The 22,658-nt window shown below is 39.7% G+C and overlaps 1 protein-coding gene across 1 annotated transcript in view; it reads right to left on the reverse strand.

The window, feature by feature from the left end:
- The window catches only part of LOC114654937 (polycomb group RING finger protein 3), a 333,228-nt gene that overhangs the window by 102,443 nt on the left and 208,127 nt on the right, over window positions 1-22,658 (reverse strand). Inside the window, exon 4 of the mRNA XM_028805809.2 lies at window positions 9,489-9,585. Within this exon, the coding sequence (XP_028661642.1) occupies window positions 9,489-9,585 (97 nt within the window). The remainder of the gene's footprint in view (window positions 1-9,488; window positions 9,586-22,658) is intronic.

A 22,658-nucleotide genomic window follows, 5' to 3' on the forward strand; every position in this document is an offset into this window, starting at 1 on the left:
ACTTCCAATACAACTCGGAGTCCTGCCACGTGCAAAAGTTCGCTGACGACACTGCTATCGTGGGCTGCATCAGGAGTGGGCAGGAGGAGGAGTATAGGAACCTAATCAAGGACTTTGTTAAATGGTGTGACTCAAACCACCTACAACTGAACACCAGCAAAACCAAGGAGCTGATGGTGGGTTTTAGGAGGCCCAGGCCCCTCATGGACCCCGTGATCATCAGAGGTGACTGTGTGCAGAGGGTGCAGACCTATAAATACCCGGGAGTGCAGCTGGATAATAAATTGGACTGGACTGCCAATACTGATGCTCTGTGCAAGAGAGGACAGAGCCGACTATACTTCCTTAGAAGGCTGGCGTTCTTCAACATCTGCAATAAGATGCTGCAGATGTTCTATCAGACGGTTGTGGTGAGTACCCTCTTCTACGCGGTGGTGTGCTGGGGAGGCAGCATAAAGAAGAGAGACGCCTCACGCCTGGACAAACTGGTGAGGAAGGCAGGCTCTATTGTAGGCAGTGTGACGAGTGCTGAGCAGACTCCTGTCAATCATGGAGAATCCACTGCATCCACTGAACAGTATCATCTCCAGACAGAGGAGCAGCTTCAGCGACAGACTGCTGTCACTGTCCTGCTCCACTGACAGACTGAGGAGATCGTTCCTCCCCCACACTATGCGACTCTTCAATTCCACCCGGGGGGGTAAACATTAACATTATACAAAGATATTGTCTGTCTGTATACCTGCATTGTTATCACTCTTTAATTTAATATTGTTTTTTATTAGTATGCTGCTGCTGGAGTATGTGAATTTCCCCTTGGGATTAATAAAATATCTATCTATCTATCTATCTATCTATCTATCTATCTATCTATCTATCTATCTATCTATCTATCTATCTATCTATCTATCTATCTATCTAAGGACATCATCCAAATGATGTGAAGGTTAAAATGGAGGAGTTATTTTCAGTCCTTCACTTTTTTCTCTTCACCCAATAGTGCATGATAAATACACACACAGGTGTAAATGATAAGCTAAATAGAGAAATGCTGGTCTCTTTTATCATTTGCATCTTACTGCTAATTAGGAGCCATTAAAAACCAAGACTACAGCTGTTTAAGACTAAAAGATAAGCAATAAGGGTTCAAAATCTTAAAGAGCGAGACAACTAAAGTGAAGCAGAAGTGTTACTTGAGCAATAAGTGCTTCTTATTAAGCAATTGTGTAGGAGCAAAAACCTGCAGCCACTGCAGCCCTCCAGGACCGTGATTGAGGACCCCTGCTGTATATCATGATGTGGTGTCCAGGAAGCTCAGCAGCAGACAGGGAGGCTCTACAGAGAGTTATCAATGTGACACAGAATATTATTGGCTGTCCATTGTCCTTATTCGAGGACACTTTCAGGTCTTATTGTCTTTAAGAGGGCTACTAATATCTTGAAAGATTTCTCACATCCTGGTCATCACTTATTTCAATTGCTGCCTTCTGGATGGTGTTACAGGTCACTCAAAAATTGAACTAATAGATTTAAAAACAGTTTTTTTTTGTGTCTACAAGGGCTATACACGAGTTAAATTCTTGTATCCAGTGTATTTCAACATTCTAAATTCCGAATAGGAATGCAAATGATATTACACTTTATATCTACATTTCTATTTATTTATTGCTGTTGTAACTGTGTGTTTGGATCTGCATTGATCAGAAGTCACATCTCTCAAATTTCATTGTATACGCAATGACAATAAAAGGTTTGAATTGAATTGACAGTAGTAATTTTTAGAAATATGACAAAGTGTTTGATACACCAGAGATAATTCTTTGTATGAATTTTGAGTCTGATCTATTAGGAGTGTGAAATAGTGTGAATTTCTCCTTAGGATTAATAAAGCATCTACAGTGGTGTGAAAAACTATTTGCCCCCTTCCTGATTTCTTATTCTTTTGCATGTTTGTCACACAAAATGTTTCTGATCATCAAACACATTCAACCATTAGTCAAATATAACACAAGTAAACACAAAATGCAGTTTTTAAATGATGGTTTTTATTATTTAGGGAGAAAAAAAATCCAAACCTACATGGCCCTGTGTGAAAAAGTAATTGCCCCCTTGTTAAAAAATAACCTAACTGTGGTGTATCACACCTGAGTTCAATTTCCGTAGCCACCCCCAGGCCTGATTACTGCCACACCTGTTTCAATCAAGAAATCACTTAAATAGGAGCTGCCTGACACAGAGAAGTAGACCAAAAGCACCTCAAAAGCTAGACATCATGCCAAGATCCAAAGAAATTCAGGAACAAATGAGAACAGAAGTAATTGAGATCTATCAGTCTGGTAAAGGTTATAAAGCCATTTCTAAAGCTTTGGGACTCCAGCGAACCACAGTGAGAGCCATTATCCACAAATGGCAAAAACATGGAACAGTGGTGAACCTTCCCAGGAGTGGCCGGCCGACCAAAATTACCCCAAGAGCGCAGAGACGACTCATCCGAGAGGTCACAAAAGACCCCAGGACAACGTCTAAAGAACTGCAGGCCTCACTTGCCTCAATTAAGGTCAGTGTTCACGACTCCACCATAAGAAAGAGACTGGGCAAAAACGGCCTGCATGGCAGATGTCCAAGACGCAAACCACTGTTAAGCAAAAAGAACATTAGGGCTCGTCTCAATTTTGATAAGAAACATCTCAATGATTGCCAAGACTTTTGGGAAAATACCTTGTGGACTGATGAGACAAAAGTTGAACTTTTTGGAAGGCAAATGTCCCGTTACATCTGGCGTAAAAGGAACACAGCATTTCAGAAAAAGAACATCATACCAACAGTAAAATATGGTGGTGGTAGTGTGATGGTCTGAGGTTGTTTTGCTGCTTCAGGACCTGGAAGGCTTGCTGTGATAGATGGAACCATGAATTCTACTGTCTACCAAAAAATCCTGAAGGAGAATGTCCGGCCATCTGTTCGTCAACTCAAGCTGAAGCGATCTTGGGTGCTGCAACAGGACAATGACCCAAAACACACCAGCAAATCCACCTCTGAATGGCTGAAGAAAAACAAAATGAAGACTTTGGAGTGGCCTAGTCAAAGTCCTGACCTGAATCCAATTGAGATGCTATGGCATGACCTTAAAAAGGCGGTTCATGCTAGAAAACCCTCAAATAAAGCTGAATTACAACAATTTTGCAAAGATGAGTGGGCCAAAATTCCTCCAGAGCGCTGTAAAAGACTCATTGCAAGTTATCGCAAATGCTTGATTGCAGTTATTGCTGCTAAGGGTGGCCCAACCAGTTATTAGGTTCAGGGGGCAATTACTTTTTCACACAGGGCTATGTAGGTTTGGATTTTTTTTTCTCCCTAAATAATAAAAACCACCATTTACAAACTGCATTTTGTGTTTACTTGTGTTATATTTGACTAATGGTTAAATGTGTTTGATGATCAGAAACATTTTGTGTGACAAACATGCAAAAGAATAAGAAATCAGGAAGGGGGCAAATAGTTTTTCACACCACTGTATCTATCTATCTATCTATGAGAAATGCCATCTTAAGAAAATAAGGTTTATTTTCCCCTAAAATAATTAATGTGAATACCGTTGTGATAACATTCACAAAGATATTCTAAGCCCCTCAAAATTTCTGGGTTGCTTGTGCAATTTCTCTTTTGTAGCTGACTTGACGCCGTCTTTGCTGGTATAGCTCGTTCCTCAGAGGCAGCCCTTCATATTGGGGAAAGGTCAGGATGACAGGCAGAGTTATGGAATCTCTCTGAATACATAGTTTCACAGAATACTCTTTGCAACCTGTGCAATGTGTGAAAGGACACTTTTGTGAGGCAGAAAGGGGAAGAGGAAGGTCAGCAGATATCCTCGCCATGTCCTTTCCTTCCACCCATTTATTTTCTGAATCGGCTAAATCCCAAGTTTTTGGTTGTTGGAAGACACAACTATTACACTTGCACCGGACACAAAGAAGGTAGAACTAATCCCAGACTGGCGGCCAGTTAGTTACTAAACACATTCATGAACATAATGAAACTCACTTATTCCACATTAAGTCAGAGTTTTTAATTAACTTTACCCAGACATTTTTCTTAAACTTGGGAGGGAGAACCTCTCCATCTAAAAAAAAAGCCTGTAAATAGGAAGAACAAGAACACCTGTCATCTTCCTTGAGATGAGAGACAGCAGTGCTAATAATTACATCACCGTGCTGCCATCTTGCACAACTATTATGATGAGAACATGGAATAAGTAACTGTTTTAACTCCATTTTAACAAATGTATTTCTAACTGTAAGATTTCAATATATTGAGGTTTATCACTATAACATCTTTTAATTAGATCTCTTTTAAAAAATGCAAATGCAATGTCTATATAAGGAGTCAACAAACTACTCTTGGTGTTAAGTCAGATTCGTTCACTGAATCTTGTGGGTGCTGTACTCCATCAAGGCTGTGTCCTGTCACCACTCCTGTTTGTGGTGTTCATGGGCAGGATATCAAAGCTCAGCTGAGGATGCGAGGTATCCAGATGTTGATTCTTGGGGTAATATCGTTGATTTATGCAGATGATCTTGTTCCCTTTGCCATGCACTCGAGCGTTTTGCTGCCAAATCTGAATCGGCAGGGATGAAGATCAGCACCTTCCCTGACTGAGGTCATGGAGCTCTAACAGAAAAGAGTGTATTACCCTAGCAAGGTCAGGAAAAAACATCCGTCCATACTGGAGGAGTTCAAGTATCTCAAGATCTTGTTCACAAGTGATGGAAAAAGGGAATGTGAGATTGACCAGTGGATTGTAGTTGTGGCAGCTATTTCTGAGGGTGCTGTAGAGTAATCCCTCCTCGATCACGGGGGTTGCGTTCCAGAACCCCCCGTGAAAGGTGAAAATCCACGAAGTAGAAACCATATGTTTATATGGTTATTTTTATACTGTCATGCTTGGGTCACAGATTTGCACAGAAACACAGGAGGTTGTAGAGAGACAGTAACTTTATTCAAACACTGCAAACAAACATTTGTCTCTTTTTCAAAAGTTTAAACTGTGCTCCATGACAAGACGGAGATGACAGTTCTATCTCACAATTAAAAGAATGCAAACATATCTTCTTCTTCAAAGGAGTGCGCGTCAGGAGCAGAGAATGTCAAGAGAGAGAGAGAGACAAAGAAAAACAAACAATCAAAAATCAATACGTGCCCTTCGAGCTTTTAAATATGCGAAGCACCGTGGGGGAAGCACGTCGCTTCATGAAGCAGCTGCACAGAAGGGAGCAACGTGTAAGTAATCTTTCAGCATTTTTAGACGAGCGTCCGTATCGTCTAGGTGTGCTAACAGCCCCCTTGCTCACACCCCCTCCGTCAGGCGCAGAGAAAGTCAGAGCAAGAGACAGAGAGAGGGAGGAAAGCAAACAATCAAAAATTAATACGTGCTGTTTGATCTTTTAAGTATGCGAAGCACCATGCAGGAAGCATATCGCTTGACAAAGCAGCCACATTTAAGCCCAGCAAAGAAGAGAGCAATGTGAAGGTAATCTTTCAGTGTTTTTTGAGGAGCGGCTGTATCCTCTAGGGTTGCGAACAGCCCCCGTGCTCACAGTATATTTGAGAAGTTTGTAATACGTGCTCTGGTTGGGCAGTTTCTCAGCCATCTGCCAATAGCGTCCCTTGTATGAAATCAACTGGGCAAACCAACTGAGGAAGCATGTACCAGAAATTAAAAGACCCATTGTCTGCAGAAATCCGCGAACCAGCAAAAAATCCGCGATATATATTTAAATATGCTTACATATAAAATCTGTGATAGAGTGAAGCCGCGAAAGTCGAAGCGCGATATAGCAAGGGATTACTGTACTGGTCCATGGTTGTGAAGTAGGAGGAAAGTCTAAAGACAAAATCCTTGGTTTACCGGTCAATCTATATCCCCGATTTCACTTACGGTAATGTCTGAAAGATGTTGATCTTGAGTAGAGGCAGCAGAAATAAGATTTCTTCACAACGTGACTAGTCTGACACTCTGTGATAGGGTGAGAAGCTCAGAGATTTAGGAGAGCCTAGAGTTGAGTCGCTGCTGCACTGGATTTAGAGGAGCCAGTTGAGATGGTTTGGGCATGTTGTAAGGATGCCCCCTGAGCAGATCGCCCTAGAGAAGTTTGGGGCATGTCCCATGAAGAGGACTCCTGGTAGCAGACCTGGGACATGCTGGAGGGATTAGAACAGCTGGCAACCATAGCTGGGGACAGAGAAATCTGGGCTGACTCCTTTGGTCTGCTGCCACCATGACCCTCACCCAGGAAAAGCAGATTCAAAAAATGAGATGACAATACAACTCTTTTGTATAGAGGCCACTAGACAATGCCAAAGGTGTGGCATGATGACAGGTCTTCTGGTTTGCTATCCTGATATATTTTAATGTCATATAGCAAGGCCCAAGGCAGAGAACAATGTAAACTAGTCTGAAAGGAGATGAGAGTAGAGGTGTAACAAGCAGGTTATGACAAAAGAAGGTGCACAGCCAAGATCTCTTGGCCTGAGTTATGATAGGCAAAGTCTCTCCACATTTGTTTAACAACACAATCACTTTATGATGTCCTGCCTAGTCCACCTAACCTCTTCTGTTAGATGAAGGCATCCCAACATGCTACTCAATAGGAATTTGGGTAACGGACTATGATCAAGTTCCAAAAGTGATAGTGAAAACTTTTTCGACTATGTATAAGAAAATTGTTTCATGCTAGAAACTGTTCTGTGTGAAAATCATAGGAGATCTGCAGTTACAGACTTACTCAAACCAGCCCACCTGGTACCAGTAATCATTTCACTGTCAAAATCACCGAGATCACATTTTTCTACATTCTGGTGTTTGATGTGAACCTTAACTGAAGCTCCTGTCCTGTATCTGCTTTATTGTATGCATTGTGCTGCTGCCACATGATTGGCTGATTAGGTAATTACATAGAGGAGCATGAGTGCAGTTGTTCCTAATAATTCGGCCAGTGAGTGTAAATCTGATCTTCACTTGCTAACCAGAATACTAACCCCCCCCCCCCCCCCCACCACCACTCAATAGTCAGGCTGGTTGACAATTAACTGCCACCAGAGTATGAAGCCTTTGTTCAGGTTTGTCATAAAGAATCTCATCAATCACCAAGAGTAGCTGCACAAAGATTGATGTCATCATCTTGGGATTACAGTTTCTGTCACGCTACCAGTATTTCTGTACAACAGTGAAGAAAATCTTGCACTGCATTAATTTTACTAATTAAATTCTTTGGCTATATTGCTGTTCTATTCCTGTGGCAACGTGCTCTCCTTAGTTACCTATTATTTATAGAAGGGAAGCGTGTTAAAAAAAATTTTTGTCTATGCATTCTAATTTGCATCAATGATGAAAACTAGGACAGCTATCTTGTGATCAAAAGTGCTTTTCTTCCCTCCTCTGTGCATTTGACTGCTACAATGTCAAATTAATTCAGAAAAAAAAACTACATAGAGATAAATCTGTTCTCCAAAGTGAAAAACTGAAACAAAAAAGTAGCATTATATTTGAAATTTCCCCCATCCTCGATATATGCTCATGAGCCAGAGAATAGAAAGGAAATTAGGAACGGTTTTTAGAGGCAGCTGTTAAGAAACAATGTGAACATTCATAAAGTTAATAGTTCTCAGCATTTCAAGAGATCACTTCACTCAATAACGCTGCTGAAAAGATACAAAAACCCCATATAAATGATCCATTTTTCACATTCTCAAGAGGTAACTTCCGATTAATTTCAAATCTAATGCACTAGCGCATTTTCCAGTAGTGCTTTACAAGCACAATATCCAATTAATCACAAATCTACAAGAATACCATACTAATCTCCAACATACTGTATATACATTTTAATTTTTGGATTGGGTTTTTTGAGTTATAAGTTCTTGACTTTTGCATCTTGCAATAAGGAGTTGTTCCCATATGGAAGAATGTGCTGTTACAGCTATTAAAATCATACAATCAGCTATGAAAAGCTGAGACATGAAGGAGGAGGCCAAAAGGTTGTGTTTCAATTTCTCATATTTGATGTGGGTGTAGGTTATTCTTATAAACATATGCAACAATTTAAGGCAACTGTCAAAAGAGCAACATAATGGGAGATGTAGAAGGCATTTTATACTTCCGGTTTGTGATAAGATTTGCTCTGCCTGACGGTTGGGTGTCTCATCTGCTGCATGATCCCGTGCGGAGTAATCAGAGGAAACATTGGTTTTAGAAGAACGCAACAGGGCCCTGTGCGTTATTTTAAAGAACAGATTCCTGTCATGTGATTTTAGCTTCAATTTTATGGATTATTTATTAATAACTTTTAACCTCCACATTTACCATGGCTTTATGGTATTATTTATTTATTGGCAATTCATTGAAGATTTTGATCACTGCACTTTTGAACACTTTTTATTGTGATTGGTCTTAAATAAAAATACTTGTCACCTTTGCACCTACCCCTTGCTGTAAGTCTGTGTCCTTATTTGCCTGGCTGGTCTTGGCTTATTACTATCGACGGTTCGCCTTCAAGAGGCTCCTGAACGCAACTGGGAGAATGGAGCCAGACTTGACCAATCACAACACTTTATTGTGGTATATTCTATAAATTATGCATTACTTTTTGGGATGGAATCAAGCAGTTCATTAGCTTATTGCTCATTTTAAGAATAAATGTACTACGAGAAGGCTACATGAGCTGCCAAAATAAGTCATTCTGATGTAGAAAAAGGCCAATGAATACAACTCAGATATTTAACTGTATATACACAGAAAAGTTCAACATTAAAAGAATTTTGCCTGCTAACAGCAAACTGTTTTTTATACCAACAATTTGATCATTCAGGCACTCATATCTCATATGATGAAGATCCATGACGTTCATTTCCATTTAACTTAGGGGACATGAGAGGGAAAACCCTTGTAGACAGATTTTAAAAATAACTATTACGAAAGGGGTACATGAGCTGCCTAAATAAGTCATTTTGATGTAGAAAAAGGACCATGAATACCACTCAGATGATTTTACAGTATATACACCTTTTCTAACAGCAAACTGTTTTTTTTACCAACAATCTGATCATTCAGGCACTAATATCTCATATGATGAAGATCCATAACGTTCACTTCCATTTAACTTAGAGGACATGGGAGGAAAAACCCATGCAGACATTGAAAGAACATGAAAAGTATACACAGCAAATGACCGGGTGTGGAAGATTCAGACCCAGTATGCCAGATCCATTTGCCGAAAGTTCTAACTGCTACAACACCAAGCTCTAAGACTTTTGGAACATTAAAACTGAACACCACACAATGTGGCTACCAATATTAGAGAGTGGTAGCACAGCTGTTTAGTTCAGCCAAGTCTGCACCAATGTGGAATGGTTAATCAGGCAGACAGATCCTTCTGCCCATTGAGGCTCTACAAGTACTGTGTGTCTCTTATACCGCCACCGTTTTTACTTACCCGATGTACTGTAAAGGGTGGCTCTGATGAATCACAATTCGGCATGTCGGACATGTGTTGTTTTCTTCCAGGTATTTCACCAAGCAGCTCCTGCAGACTGCAAAAAAAGAACAGCAGTTAACACACTCTAGTAACTATCCTGGTTTTTAATAAGGCTTACACAGACACAACAGCAGACACGCTCTGTAAATGAATCTGTTTGAAATCGGTGCTGGAAGCTTTACTTCATTACCTTGAGAATATGACTCTTAAACTAGACAAGTCTGGAAATCACTTATGAGTGCCGACAGGCAGAAAGAAAATCAGACTGTGAACAAAACTTTGCACAAAAATATCTCAAAAAGGCGAAAGATGATTAAAAGATATTCTTTCAGTTGTTACTAGTAAAAGAATATTCAAGGAGGAGGTAAAAAGTATTGACACCACTATGTGTGATTTACAACATACAGACAGTAAAACAGCTACACTTACATTTCTCTGAAGTTTTTATATCTGAAGAAAAAAATAATCTGCCAGCAGTAACAGGGACTACTAAGGAGGTACTTACCAATTTGGAATTTGTAAAGGGGAAAGTACTGGTTGGATTAAATAGACTGAAACCTAACAAATCACCAGAACCAGGGAACATTTACCCCAGAGTGCTTAACAAATTTAGTGAATGCATATATAAAGCAGTGACACACATTTTTTTGAAAGTCACTGCACACTGGGAAAATTCCTAAGGAGTGGAAAATAGGAAATATCACCCCCTTAACATAACAGGATTGGGTAGATCCAAGTAACTATAGGCCAGTCACCTTAATGTGTGTGATCGGTAAATTAATGGACATGTTTTTTAAGGAAAAGATTGTGCAACACATGACAAGAAGTGTCACTGAACAGTCAGTAAGGGTTCAGATGGGAGAGGTTGTGTTTTACTAATATGCTGAAATTTAAATGGGAATAAACAAAAGCACATGATCAGAGGGGTTTATATGAGGTTATTTATTTTGATTTGCTGAAGGCATCTGAGAAGGTCAAACGTAACAGGCTAGCAATAAAACTAAAAGAAGTGGGAGTTCATGGCCTAGTGTGTAGAGGGGGGTCAGTGCTGGGGCTGCAATATTTTTACTATATAGGAGTATAAGCAACAAGCTGGTTAAGTTTGGAGATGACGCCGAGCTAGGTGGATTGGTAGATAACCCTAGAATCAGCTTAATCATTACAGGGGACTTGGACAGAATACAGGTTTGAGAAGAATGGTAGCTGATGAAACTTAAAGGATTAGCCCACCCAAAAATTATATTATTTGAATATGTTACTTACCCCATGTAGGCTTTAGTAATGGTGGAGACAATTCTTAATCTCATGTTTTCATGCAAAAAAAAGAGAAGATGTACGATAAATCAGGACCCAATGGTGACCCAAAAAAAATTTTCATGTCACATAATCCAGTTGTATGCTCAAAATGTGTGAAACGCATGCATTTTTTTGATAAAGAGGAAGGGCATTACCATTATGCAGTGGTTTTGAATTGAAGATCTGCCCTTTGCTCTAATTCACTGGTCAAGAGTCATGTCTTCAATTCAAAACCACTGCATTATGGGGATTATGCGACACAAATAATGTGAGAATTTTCTTTCTTTTTCATCAAGTGTTTTTCATAATGTTTTCCATTATACAGTGCTGGTCACCATTTGGTTCAATTATGTCATAAACCTTTTTTCTCTTCTTCTGCATTAAAACATGAGATTAAAACTTTTTCTCAGCTATCACCAAAAAGTATATGATTTTTTTATGAAGTGGAGTATTCCTTTAATGTAAATAAATGTAAGGTATTATATGTAGGAGATAGAAATGTTAAATTTGAATACACAATTGGAGGTCTGAAACTTCAAAGTACCCCTTATAAGGGTGACCCAGGAGTTAAAGTGGGTTTGTCACTATCAACCTCCACTCAGTGTATAGAAGCCATTATGAAGGCTAACATGTTAGGTCATATATCATAATGTGTGTAGTGCAAGTCAAAGGTTGTTAAGCTATAGTTCTATAACGCACTGTTGAGGCCTCGTCTGGAGTACTGTGTGCATTTTTGGTCTCACAGTAATAAAAATGACATAGCAGTGCAAAGGAAAGTCCAAAAGAACACTGACTAGGCTGATTCTGGAACTCAGAGGTATGGGCTATGAAGAGAGATTACAGGAGCTAAACCTTTTCAGTTTAAGTACAAGGAAGGTTACAGGAATTACATTTTAAAGATTATGAAAGGAACAAGTATAGTAGATCTAGGCCATTACTTTAAAATGATTTTAACAGGAACACAAGCTGGAAACTTGTTAACAGTAAATTTCACACAGACATGAGGAGGTTTTTCTTCACACAGAGAACCACAGACACATGGAATAAGTGACCAAGTAGTGTGGTAGACAGTAGGACTTTAGGGACTTTCAAAATTTAACTTGATGCTGTTTTGGAGAAATTAGGTGGATAGGATTGGCAAGCTTCGTTGGGCTGAATAGCCTGTTCTGATGCTTTTTTTTTCTAATGTTCTAATAAGAATTTGTCATAAATCGCATTAGGCACTTGGGCATCTGTGAAGTTCAGAGAATGAAATGTCATAAGTAAACAGGAGGAACACACTCATTAAAGTTATGGATATGAGTAGGAATGCAACAGTGTCTCAATGAGTCACGGACAGCAGGTTTCCTCAACTTATAATGGCATGTACTTTTCTTCTTATACAGTATAATACACTACATGCTACAATGGCTGTCAAGTTTGTCTGTCCAGGATTTGAAATCACCTGCAGCTCGCAAACCGTTGCACCTATTGACCCAAAATTTGGTTCTTATATACTACATACATGACCTCTACTGTCCACTTTCGGGGTGATGACTTTTTTTTTTTATTATTAATTTTATTGTAATCATTCCATACAAATAGATCAATGTTTACAAAAAATAGGATTGAAAACAAATCAAACCCCACCCCTGAGAAGGAGAGCATGACCAAAGGAGTAATACTTAAGGCTTGTAAACATGCCTAAATTATTGAGTTTATTAGGGCAAAAAAGATAAATGGAGAAGGCAAAGAAATGTGGAAATAATTATTTCTTCTTATTCTAAAATATTATTGATTAGATCCTGCCAGGTTTTGAAATTCTGTACAGATCCTCTAAATTTCAAATAACATAAAACATCGGTTACGGGGTGATGACTTTTATTACTCTTTTTATTTTTTTTTTATTTTATTGTAGAATCAACTCTCGGCAGCAGGGCAGCAGTGCTGCACATGTGTACGGGCGCCGTTCTCATCCCTACCACTTTCGCCGTCACTTCTCCTACCTCTTCAAATCTTAAATCATTCTTGAGGCAGATTGAATACTTAAGTGCCAGCTTAAGTGAAAAATTAAGAAAAACATACTAAGTAATTACAACACAAACACTGACTTAATCAGTTTTAACGCGAAAAGATGCTGACAGAAGAAGAGAAGAAGCGGGCCGCTAGAGTGGAGAAAACAAGCTGCTCATGTTACTGGTATGGTATATTTCTTGTACAGTACTAATGTAAAATAGAAACTATTAGTTAGACACAACAGATCACACACAAGTTTAAACACTAATCAGCATCTCCGGTGTACAGTACTCTGCAATGATCAACTGCCTTTGCAAAGAAAGTAGGCTTATGGGACCTTATTTTTCCTCCAAAAGGCCAAACTGCCTATGATTACCCCTTTGTTGCTGGGAATTATCCGTTGTTAGTGGCCACTCTTTCCAGAAGTCGAAATGACGAGTGATACTGGAAAGAATAAAGAGAGAGATGTAATGTTCTGTTGAGGAGTCCATCTCTGAATCCTGCTTACTCACATACTGCAAGAGCCTGGCTCTACTCTTTACCAGAAAAGACAAACTCCTGGTCATCTGAGAGAGAGGAGCATGGACATTACTACTGATGAAGCCATTTGACTGTTTCAGATTCAGAATTAAAGAGAAGGGCTGGCAGATTAAGACTGCTGGACGTCATGTCTCATCTACACTTACGGAAATATTTTCCTGTTTTTGGATCAAATAAGGATTGGGTAATAATATACCTTGTTCAATTTATATTTATATGTACAGTATATATATATATATATATATATATATATATTGTGGACACTAGAGGCGCTGTTACCCCGTGAAACCCACCAGAAAGATGTCCAAGACACTTATAAAAAGCACCAGAATTTAATAATAATTTCCTTCAAATACAGTGCACAAAGCACCACATACTCCACAATCCTCCAATAATCAATAATAATAAACAATAATCAATCCTCCACTCCCAGCAGCTTAGTCACCCAACCCTCCCAACTCTGGCTCTCCTTGCTGGGATTCCCAAAGTCCTTTAAATAGTCCATGACCCGGAAGTGTTCCTTCTCCGGGTCAAACGCCACATCATCCTTTTCAAGTAGCCCGGAAGTACTGCAGGTCCTCTTGACTCCAAAGTACTTCCGGGTTGTCGTAAAAGTAATAGTTCCCAGGTTCTTTATGAGCTCCCCCTGGCGGCACCCACGGCACCCAAAAGGGCTGAGGAAACGGACTCCACGTCCCAGGTTGCTTTGAGGCAATCTGGGGAACCGTTGCCGTCCAGGGGAGTTGCCACCTAGCGTCCCGGGGGATGCAGTGCCCTGAAAAGGCTGCTTTCCTGCACTCTTTTCTTTCTTTTCGGTTTGTGCGCGCTGATGATTTCTGCAGTGTTCAGTATCTCCCTGTGCATTCACTGTGCAGCAAGCGAGCGAGAGAGAGAGCGAGAGAGAATGCAACACACACAGGCGTCCGAGACACACACACACACACACACATGCGCGTGAGAGAGACATACACACACACAGGCGCGCGAGAGAGACATACACACACACAGGCGCGCAAGAGAGAGAGACACACACACACAGGCGCGCGAGAGAGACATACACACACAGGCGTGAAAGAGACACACACAGGTGCGAGAGAGAGAGAGAGAGAGAGAGAGGGGGGTGGGGGGGGGGGGCTGGAAGCATAAGGCAGGGAAGGCAGTCAAAGAATGCACCGGGCATGATTTTGTTTTCACTTCTGTTTACAGCTATCGGTTCGTAGCGTGCATTGTTGCAATGTTACTTTTCTTGGTGGTTTATTAAATTACAGATTTTTCAAATGTTCACTTTTTCCCCTGTGCTTAAAACTCATTAAAAAAGTGTTTTTAGCGAGCGGTTCGTAGCGCTATTGCGCAAAATCTTGCAGTGCTAAGTTTTCTCTGTTGTTCAAGGTTTTCTCAGTGTTATTCAATGTTTTTACATTTAGTTTACTATTACGCTGTGCATTCTATGGTATATTTGACTATATTTGTGCTTAAAAACTTAAAAAAAAAATATATTTACATACAGTTCGAACAGTCTGGAACAGATTAATTGTATTTACATACAATCCTATGGGGGATATTGCTTCGGTTCACGACCAAATTGGTTTTTTGGAACGAATTATGGTTGTGAACCGAGGTTCCACTGTGTGTGTGTGTGTATATATATATATATATATATATATATATATATATATATATATATATACATACATACACACACACACACACACACTCTCTCTCTCTCTATTATATATATAAAATCCTAAGCCTAAAAGTGCAACGATTTTGTGTGACATTTTTGTCACGCTTTATTTCGGGCTTATTTTAAAACCTACATATATATGTTTGGTATCATTAACTTTAATGTGATGTTGTTAGACTTTCAGATTCTTACTAAATTTTTAACTTATAAACTAAAATATCAAGAAAGTCATGCTTTTTAATATCAAGAAAGATGTGGTTTTAATTTTTGATCGAATAAACTTTCTTTCACAGGAACAAACTATTAAAAAAAATGATCTATTCATAACACCAATGTTTGTATTTAGGTGATTTAGTTAGCTGAAGGTTGAGGTGCCAAAGGCGCCAGGGGGGCTTGCCCCCCTAGCTCTATCCATATCATTTACAATGCCTCAATTTTTGTTCAGTACTTACCATTTTCTATATTATTACTGACCCTTTCCCACCATTCCTTTTACATTTAAAAATAAGAATTCCAATGTACCCGGCAACAAATGGGGAAAAAACAATGACTGTAATTTCGCAAGGAATTAATTCAGAGGTATGTTTTAGCTGCCACCCACCAGACTAGCAGGAAAAAAAAATCTATAGTTACTGTAGTCCTCCAGGAGTTTGCCCATTTTTAGTATGTACCATTCATCAGATCCAGGAAGATCCATCAGGTCTGTAAACTGCTGACAAAACACTCTCGCCCATTAATGGGAATAAACTTTTTCACCTCAAGCATGGGAACAGAATCTGTGAGCGACTGGAAAACAAAGACGTGGAGGGGGGCCTGCTGTTTGAGTAAAGAAACTTGAACTAAATAACACATACACATCACATCAATACAACACTTGACACTCAGTTTAAAGAAACTGAATTATTACACAGTCTTCAATTTGGGACATATTAATACCAAAATACTTAACAAGGGCTTGACAATTCCATTCCCCTTTGCTTTCATGTCCCACAGAATTTTTCTGGTTAAATGCCTGGACCTTGAGGCACAGTGTCAAAGGAACGATAGATGTGCCTGTGGGGTCACGGAGAGGAAGACGTTTCCAGTTTAATTTCAATAACAGATTATTCACGTACTTTTTCTAACCCGCATAGTCCTGAACTGGTTTGCAAGGGTCTGCTGCAGTCTATTCAAGCAAGCACAGAGCACAAGAAAAGGAAAAAACTCTGGGCAAGGCACCAGTCTATTGCTGGGTAAACACACACACCAAGCCACACCAAAGGCCAATTTAAGATTGCCAATTCACCTAACCTGCATGTTTTTGGACTAATGATCTAAAATATTTGGTTGTTCCTTTGTTTTCCTGATCAAGCTTGACAAAATATTGAGCTGTGATACAAACACAAACCCTTTTTCACCCTGTTTACCCTGTGACAACTTTCCAAGAGTAAATTTACCCCCACTCTGTTTTGTTCAGTTAGTTGAGTTTAAACATCTACCATAATAAAGCTATCAATGAAATGGAATTTTTAAGATAAGGTGTTTAACATTTTTAAGTTAAAATAATAATAATACAACGCTATTTTGCTTATTATGACAGGGAGTCAAGCTAAAGTTAGAAAAGGGGATGTTGTAGAAAATGGAATGAACCTTAACAAAACTGATCATGTCATTTCTAAATGCAGTCTCCACCCTTCTTAATGCACTGCACTGGACTCCAGCAGAATTTCAAGGTTTTGTCTTGTCCTCGCCACCACTCGTGCACCACTTTCTTCACGTTGTCATCGGTCTTGAATTGACGACCACCCAGATGTTTTTTTAGCAGTCCAAAAAGGTGGAAATCGAATAAGGAGGATGTGGCAATACCTCAAACTTCAGTTTCTCCAGACAAGCCTTGGTGTTCTTAGCTGTGTGTGTCACTGTCTGGCAGCAAAAGGACTCCTTGAGACTGCAGTCCCCGCCGCTTGGATCGAATAGCAGGCTTCACATTGGTCTCCAGTAAGTCACAGTAACTTGCACTAGTGACTGTAGTACCCCTCGGGATGTAGTGCACAAGTGGTTGCAAGGACGAGACAAAACCTTTTATTCTGCTGGAATCCCAGCACTTCCAGGCAGGTGGCGCAAGTGTATTGAGAAGGGTGGAGACGACATTGAGAAATGACAGCATCAGTTTTGTTACGGTTCATTCCATTATCTAATAAATCCAATTTTCTAACTTTATTTTTACTCCCCTTTGTAAAAAAAAAAAAAAAACAGCTAATAATGAGCAGACGCCGACATTCCAGAACGAATCACACAGTTTCAATAAGAACACATCGATCGGTGAGACACTTCTTACTTTTCACCTACGATTTTATACATTCTTGGGGCAGCTGTTGAAAGAGCAAGTCTCATGTCATCATTGGGAACTAATCAAGATCTTCACAAATTCAGCTTTTGAAGCAAATTTACAAACACTTTTGACTTTACCCACTTTCCTGTGGGCATAGTTAGGGCTGGACAACAAATGTTCAGTTTCAAACAATATTCAAGAATAATCATTATGCAAAAGCCAATATCATGATGTTTATCACTTTCGCTTGAGTACTCCACAGCGTCTTTTAAATATTAAACAAAATCACCAAAATCTCCATTTTCTTTCGAAGGAGGACTACTTCACTTATTTAAAAACACTTAATGATGACCAGCTACCGCTATACCAGAATGAAACACACTGAGCCGATGAGAACACCTCAATCCATGAGACGCTTATTCTTGTTTAACACCTACTATTAGGATATTGTTACCGCAGTTGTTGAAAGAGCAAGTCTTAAGTTGTCATTGGGAACTAATTGAGATCTTCACAACTTCAGCTTTTTAAAGCAAATTTATCCTCTGAGTAGGTGTAAATTACCCTCAACTGGGAACCACTGGCCTGCACTACTGAGAAAGGAGGAGTCACGAACAGTCAGGAGTATTGGGTGCAAATACAGTAATTAATATACCAGTGAATGTTATAAAATGATTACAAGCATCATCATACAGACTCTTATAGACATGAAAAAAATCACACATATGGTATTTTATTTTCGTTTCTCTTCAACAATTTGAACTATATTGTTAAGTCCATTACCTAAATTCCAAATGAAAATCCATTTTAATACGACAAAACAGGACAAACACCGAAGGGGATGAATATGTCCGTAAGGCACTGAATTCTTACAGGCATACATGAGGGCAAAACGGTTAGAAAACTTTATGCTATGGTTCTGTTTGTATTTTCCTAACTGGATAATTAATGTTCTTTTATTACAGAGATAGCCGAGAAAGTTCTATTACATGTTACCTTACACGGGTAAAAGTGTATCTAAGTAATTATATGAAGTTAACATTCCAATCTACTTAAGCAAATACTTGACCCTTAAACCCCTGGACGCCAAATACTTATTTGCTGCACTTTATAAGTAAATGTCACAATTCACCAAGAAAATGTGAAATTTTAATGAACACATTTTTTTTCATGCAAAGAGCATCACAATTGCTGCAACACTGAACATTTTACACAATGCCAATGAACTGTAAAAACTATAAAAAAAACTAATGCAACAATCAATTATTATATGTACAAGGTGCAACAGACACCATTGATGAAATGCAGTAAATCGCTGCGCTTGAACTGGCTATATATAAGCACACAGAGGCCAACGCTGACACTTGTAGGCTAGTCTAGGGCAGCGGCTGAATCCCAGGGACAGTGAGGCTGCAGTGGTCAAGAGCTGGCTACTCAACGAATGTACGGCACAGACTGATCAGCTCCGATGTGCTGGCAAATTGCACTGGGAAGCGACTATAGCCGGTTGTGGCGTTCAATGAACGTAAGTTGCCGAATATACTCAGCTCCGGCATGCTGGCAAATTGCACTGGGAACCAACTTTAGCTGGTTCCGACAGTTTAAGGGTTAATATGAATTTTAACCTTTAATTTTTAAGATTGGCTAGTACAAATGTTCTTGTATTGGTGAACACCAGAAGGAAGACAACTTGTCAAAGGGACAAAACAACAATAAAGCATATGTGGATTTGCGATATGAATTTTGTTTTTGTTTTTTTAATGTGAACATATGTTCCTAACAAGAGCAGGCGGATCGTTGATTAACCATAAGATGGTGAATACTGATGCTAGTAAATGTCTTGGAGAATGAAAACAAAGACAAAAGGAGGAGGATAGCTTGGGTTGTATGTGGTCGAGTCCGCCATCTATATGGAGAGTAGAACTTCTATCAAGACTAAATACGTCTCTAATCATTCTCCCATTCAGACTTAGTGTTCAGTTGCATTAATATCCCCAAAACAAGCGTTCTTTATCAAGTGACTGGCATGTCTGCTTGTGGTCTTAAACATTAGTTTATTTTAAAGCTTTGCAGTACACAGACTACCTCAACGTCATGGCTCAAATGTCTCTCCTGAGAAGAGTGAGTTACATTATATGGAAAGAAATGGAGCTGAACACGCATTATTTGCCTACTTAGCATTTTGTCGGACAGCAGAAGGGAATTATATTTTCCTGGCTACAATCCCATCCAGCAGTTGCCGGCACAAAATATTAAGAAGTGGATTTTTAGAGCTTGAAACAATATACTGACTTATAAAATGTTTTTTTTTTTTTTTTAAACAGAGCAATGAAGTGAAGATGTTATCGATAATGCTTCAATGCCCTAGTAGGCACAGATGGGTCAGTGGCAGTGCAAACTTTTATGAGGAAAAATGGACTTATTTTTAAAATGGTCTTATTTGTCAAAGTTGCTGGTGCTTACTCTGTCATTTGGTGGCGGCAGTCTGAAGCATTAATCTCTGTCCAGTCAGCCCATGGCTCTGTGCTGAAGTCACTTAAATGAATTATCTGCATAGTTTAAAGTCGGTTTGCTTGATAAACCCAAGTATCGGTCGTGATTTTTCTGGGATTTAGTGAACAGTTAAAAGCGAGAACATGTAAGCTTACGTGGTGTCCAACAATAAACCAGTAAGCCTGGGGGTCCCACTGTTGTTGTGCTATTTCTGCCTTTAATTGTACTCCTCCTATTTTGTCCAGTTTTGGTGTCAACTCTGAAATTACAAAACTAGGTTTACTTTTTTTTAGTAGAATTTTAGTAGAATGCAGCCAGCATTTGTGTACTTCACATGAGAATAACTCAGTGTTTTTAGCAATCTTTAATATTTTTTTTAAATGTCAGTATGACTTTTTTCCCTCTTGGACAGCTGTTGTGACTATCTGAGCCGTTATTCCCTAGTGGGCTTTGCTTGGTGGGTCTGACACTGCCACTTGCCTTGGTGCCTACTCTGCTTCTTGTTAGTTGTAATTATTAGTATACAAATAAAGGAACAAATGCCCCAAGGAGGTGAAAAAGGTGAATTACTAGCAAAATGACATAAGACGACTTAAGCATTTAAAGCTAAAGAAGCAGAGATTGATAGAGATAAAGCACTATCTAGCTCTGTCTATTTGTCCCAAGATGGAAATTTAGTTTTCATAGCAGCACAAAAAATATTATATCAAACAAACCACAACCACCCCCCTTAAATACATACAAAGAATTGAGAGAGAGTTAGTGACCATGCGCTGATACAGCACATTGCTGTACCCACCACACGACAAACCACCTCTGAATCCCAAGCCCTGCTCCGTCTAAGGTATGACGTTAACCTGAATCTACGACCCTGCAAGCAGGCCTTCCATACAAAGACATACAAAAAAAAGAAGACAAAACTAACCTGGCTAACAAGAGAGCAAGTCACAGTAAGGCATTATAAAGGCTTACTGCTAGAGGTTTAAAGGAGCACCAGTAACATTTCTTGACACACTTCTGCTGAATAACAATGGCAAAAACACTGATATTTCTAAACTCCTTATGAATGTAAATCTCACACTACTGCATTTTTCTAAATAAAGAATGACAGAACGAAGAATGGAAAGAACAGCTAATCAAACAATGACTCTCAATGTAGAGGTAATAAGACTCTGATTGAGAAACAGGTTAGGACAAAACCTACACTCACATGACTGAACTTGAGAATCACTTTTCTTGTCAACAACAATAGATTTGAAAAATACAAGTGGGAAAGACTAGTGTTCAGCATACCATTAAAAACTTGTACAAGTCGCTCAGCAGAGGTACATACAATACAGTTTATTTTTGTACAGCCCAAAATCACACAAGAAGTACCGCAATGGGCTTTAACAGGCCCTGCCTCTTGACAGCCCCCCAGCCTTGACTCTCTAAGATGACAAGGAAAAACTCCCAAAAAAACCCTTGTAGAGAAAAAATGGAAGAAACCTTGGGAAACGCAGTTCAAAGAGAGACCCCTTTCCAGGTAGGTTGGGCGTGCACTGGGTGTCAATACAATACACCAAGAAATGTAACTGGGGGTTCCTTTATATCAATAATAATAATAATGGATGGATGGATGGTTCCTTTATATCAATAATAATAATTCCTTACATGTACAGCGCATCCGGAAAGTACTCACAGCGCATCACTTTTTCCACATTTTGTTATGTTTCAGCCTTATTCCAAAATGGATTAAATTCATTTTTTTCCTCAGAATTCTACACACAACACCCCATAATGACAACGTGAAAAAAGTTTACTTGAGGTTTTGCAAATTTATTAAAAATAAAAAAACTGAGAAATCCCATGTACATAAGTATTCACAGCCTTTGCTCAATACTTTGTCGATGCACCTTTGGCAGCAATTACAGCCTCAAGTCTTTTTGAATATGATGCCACAAGCTTGGCACACCTATCCTTGGCCAGTTTCGCCCATTCCTCTTCGCAGCACCTCTCAAGCTCCATCAGGTTGGATGGGAAGAGTCGGTGCACAGCCATTTTAAGATCTCTCCAGAGATGTTCAATGGGATTCAAGTCTGGGCTCTGGCTGGGCCACTCGAGGACATTCACAGAGTTGTCCTGAATCCACTCCGTTGATATCTTAGCTGTGTGCTTAGGGTCGTTGTCCTGCTGAAAGACGAACCGTCACCCCAGTCTGAGGTCAAGAGCGCTCTGGAGCAGGTTTTCATCCAGGATGTCTCTGTACATTGCTGCAGTCATCTTTCCCTTTATCTTGACTAGTCTCCCAGTCCCTGCCACTGAAAAGCATCCCCACAGCATGATGCTGCCACCACCATGCTTCACTGTAGGGATGGTATTGGCCTGGTGATGAGCGGTGCCAGGTTTCCTCCAAACGAGACGCCTGGCATTCACACCAAAGAGTTCAATCTTTGTCTCATCAGACCAGAGAATTTTCTTTCTCATGGTCTAAGAGTCCTTCAGGTGCCTTTTGGCAAACTCCAGGCAGGCTGCCATGTGCCTTTAACTAAGGTGTGGCTTCCGTCTGACCACTCTACCATACAGACCTGATTGGTGTATTGCTGCAGAAGTGGATGTCCTTCTGGAATGTTCTCCTCTCTCCACAGAGGACATCTAGAGCTCTGACAGAGTGACCATCGGGTTCTTGGTCACCTCCCTGACTAAGGCCCTTCTCCCCAGATTGCTCAGTTTAGATGGCCGGCCAGCTCTAGGAAGAGTCCCGGTGGTTTCGAACTTCTTCCACTTACGGATGATGGAGGCCACTGTGCTCATTGGGACCTTCAAAGCAGCA

The sequence above is a fragment of the Erpetoichthys calabaricus genome, chromosome 7 (genome assembly GCF_900747795.2).
Source record: "Erpetoichthys calabaricus chromosome 7, fErpCal1.3, whole genome shotgun sequence".
Taxonomy (NCBI): domain Eukaryota; kingdom Metazoa; phylum Chordata; class Cladistia; order Polypteriformes; family Polypteridae; genus Erpetoichthys; species Erpetoichthys calabaricus.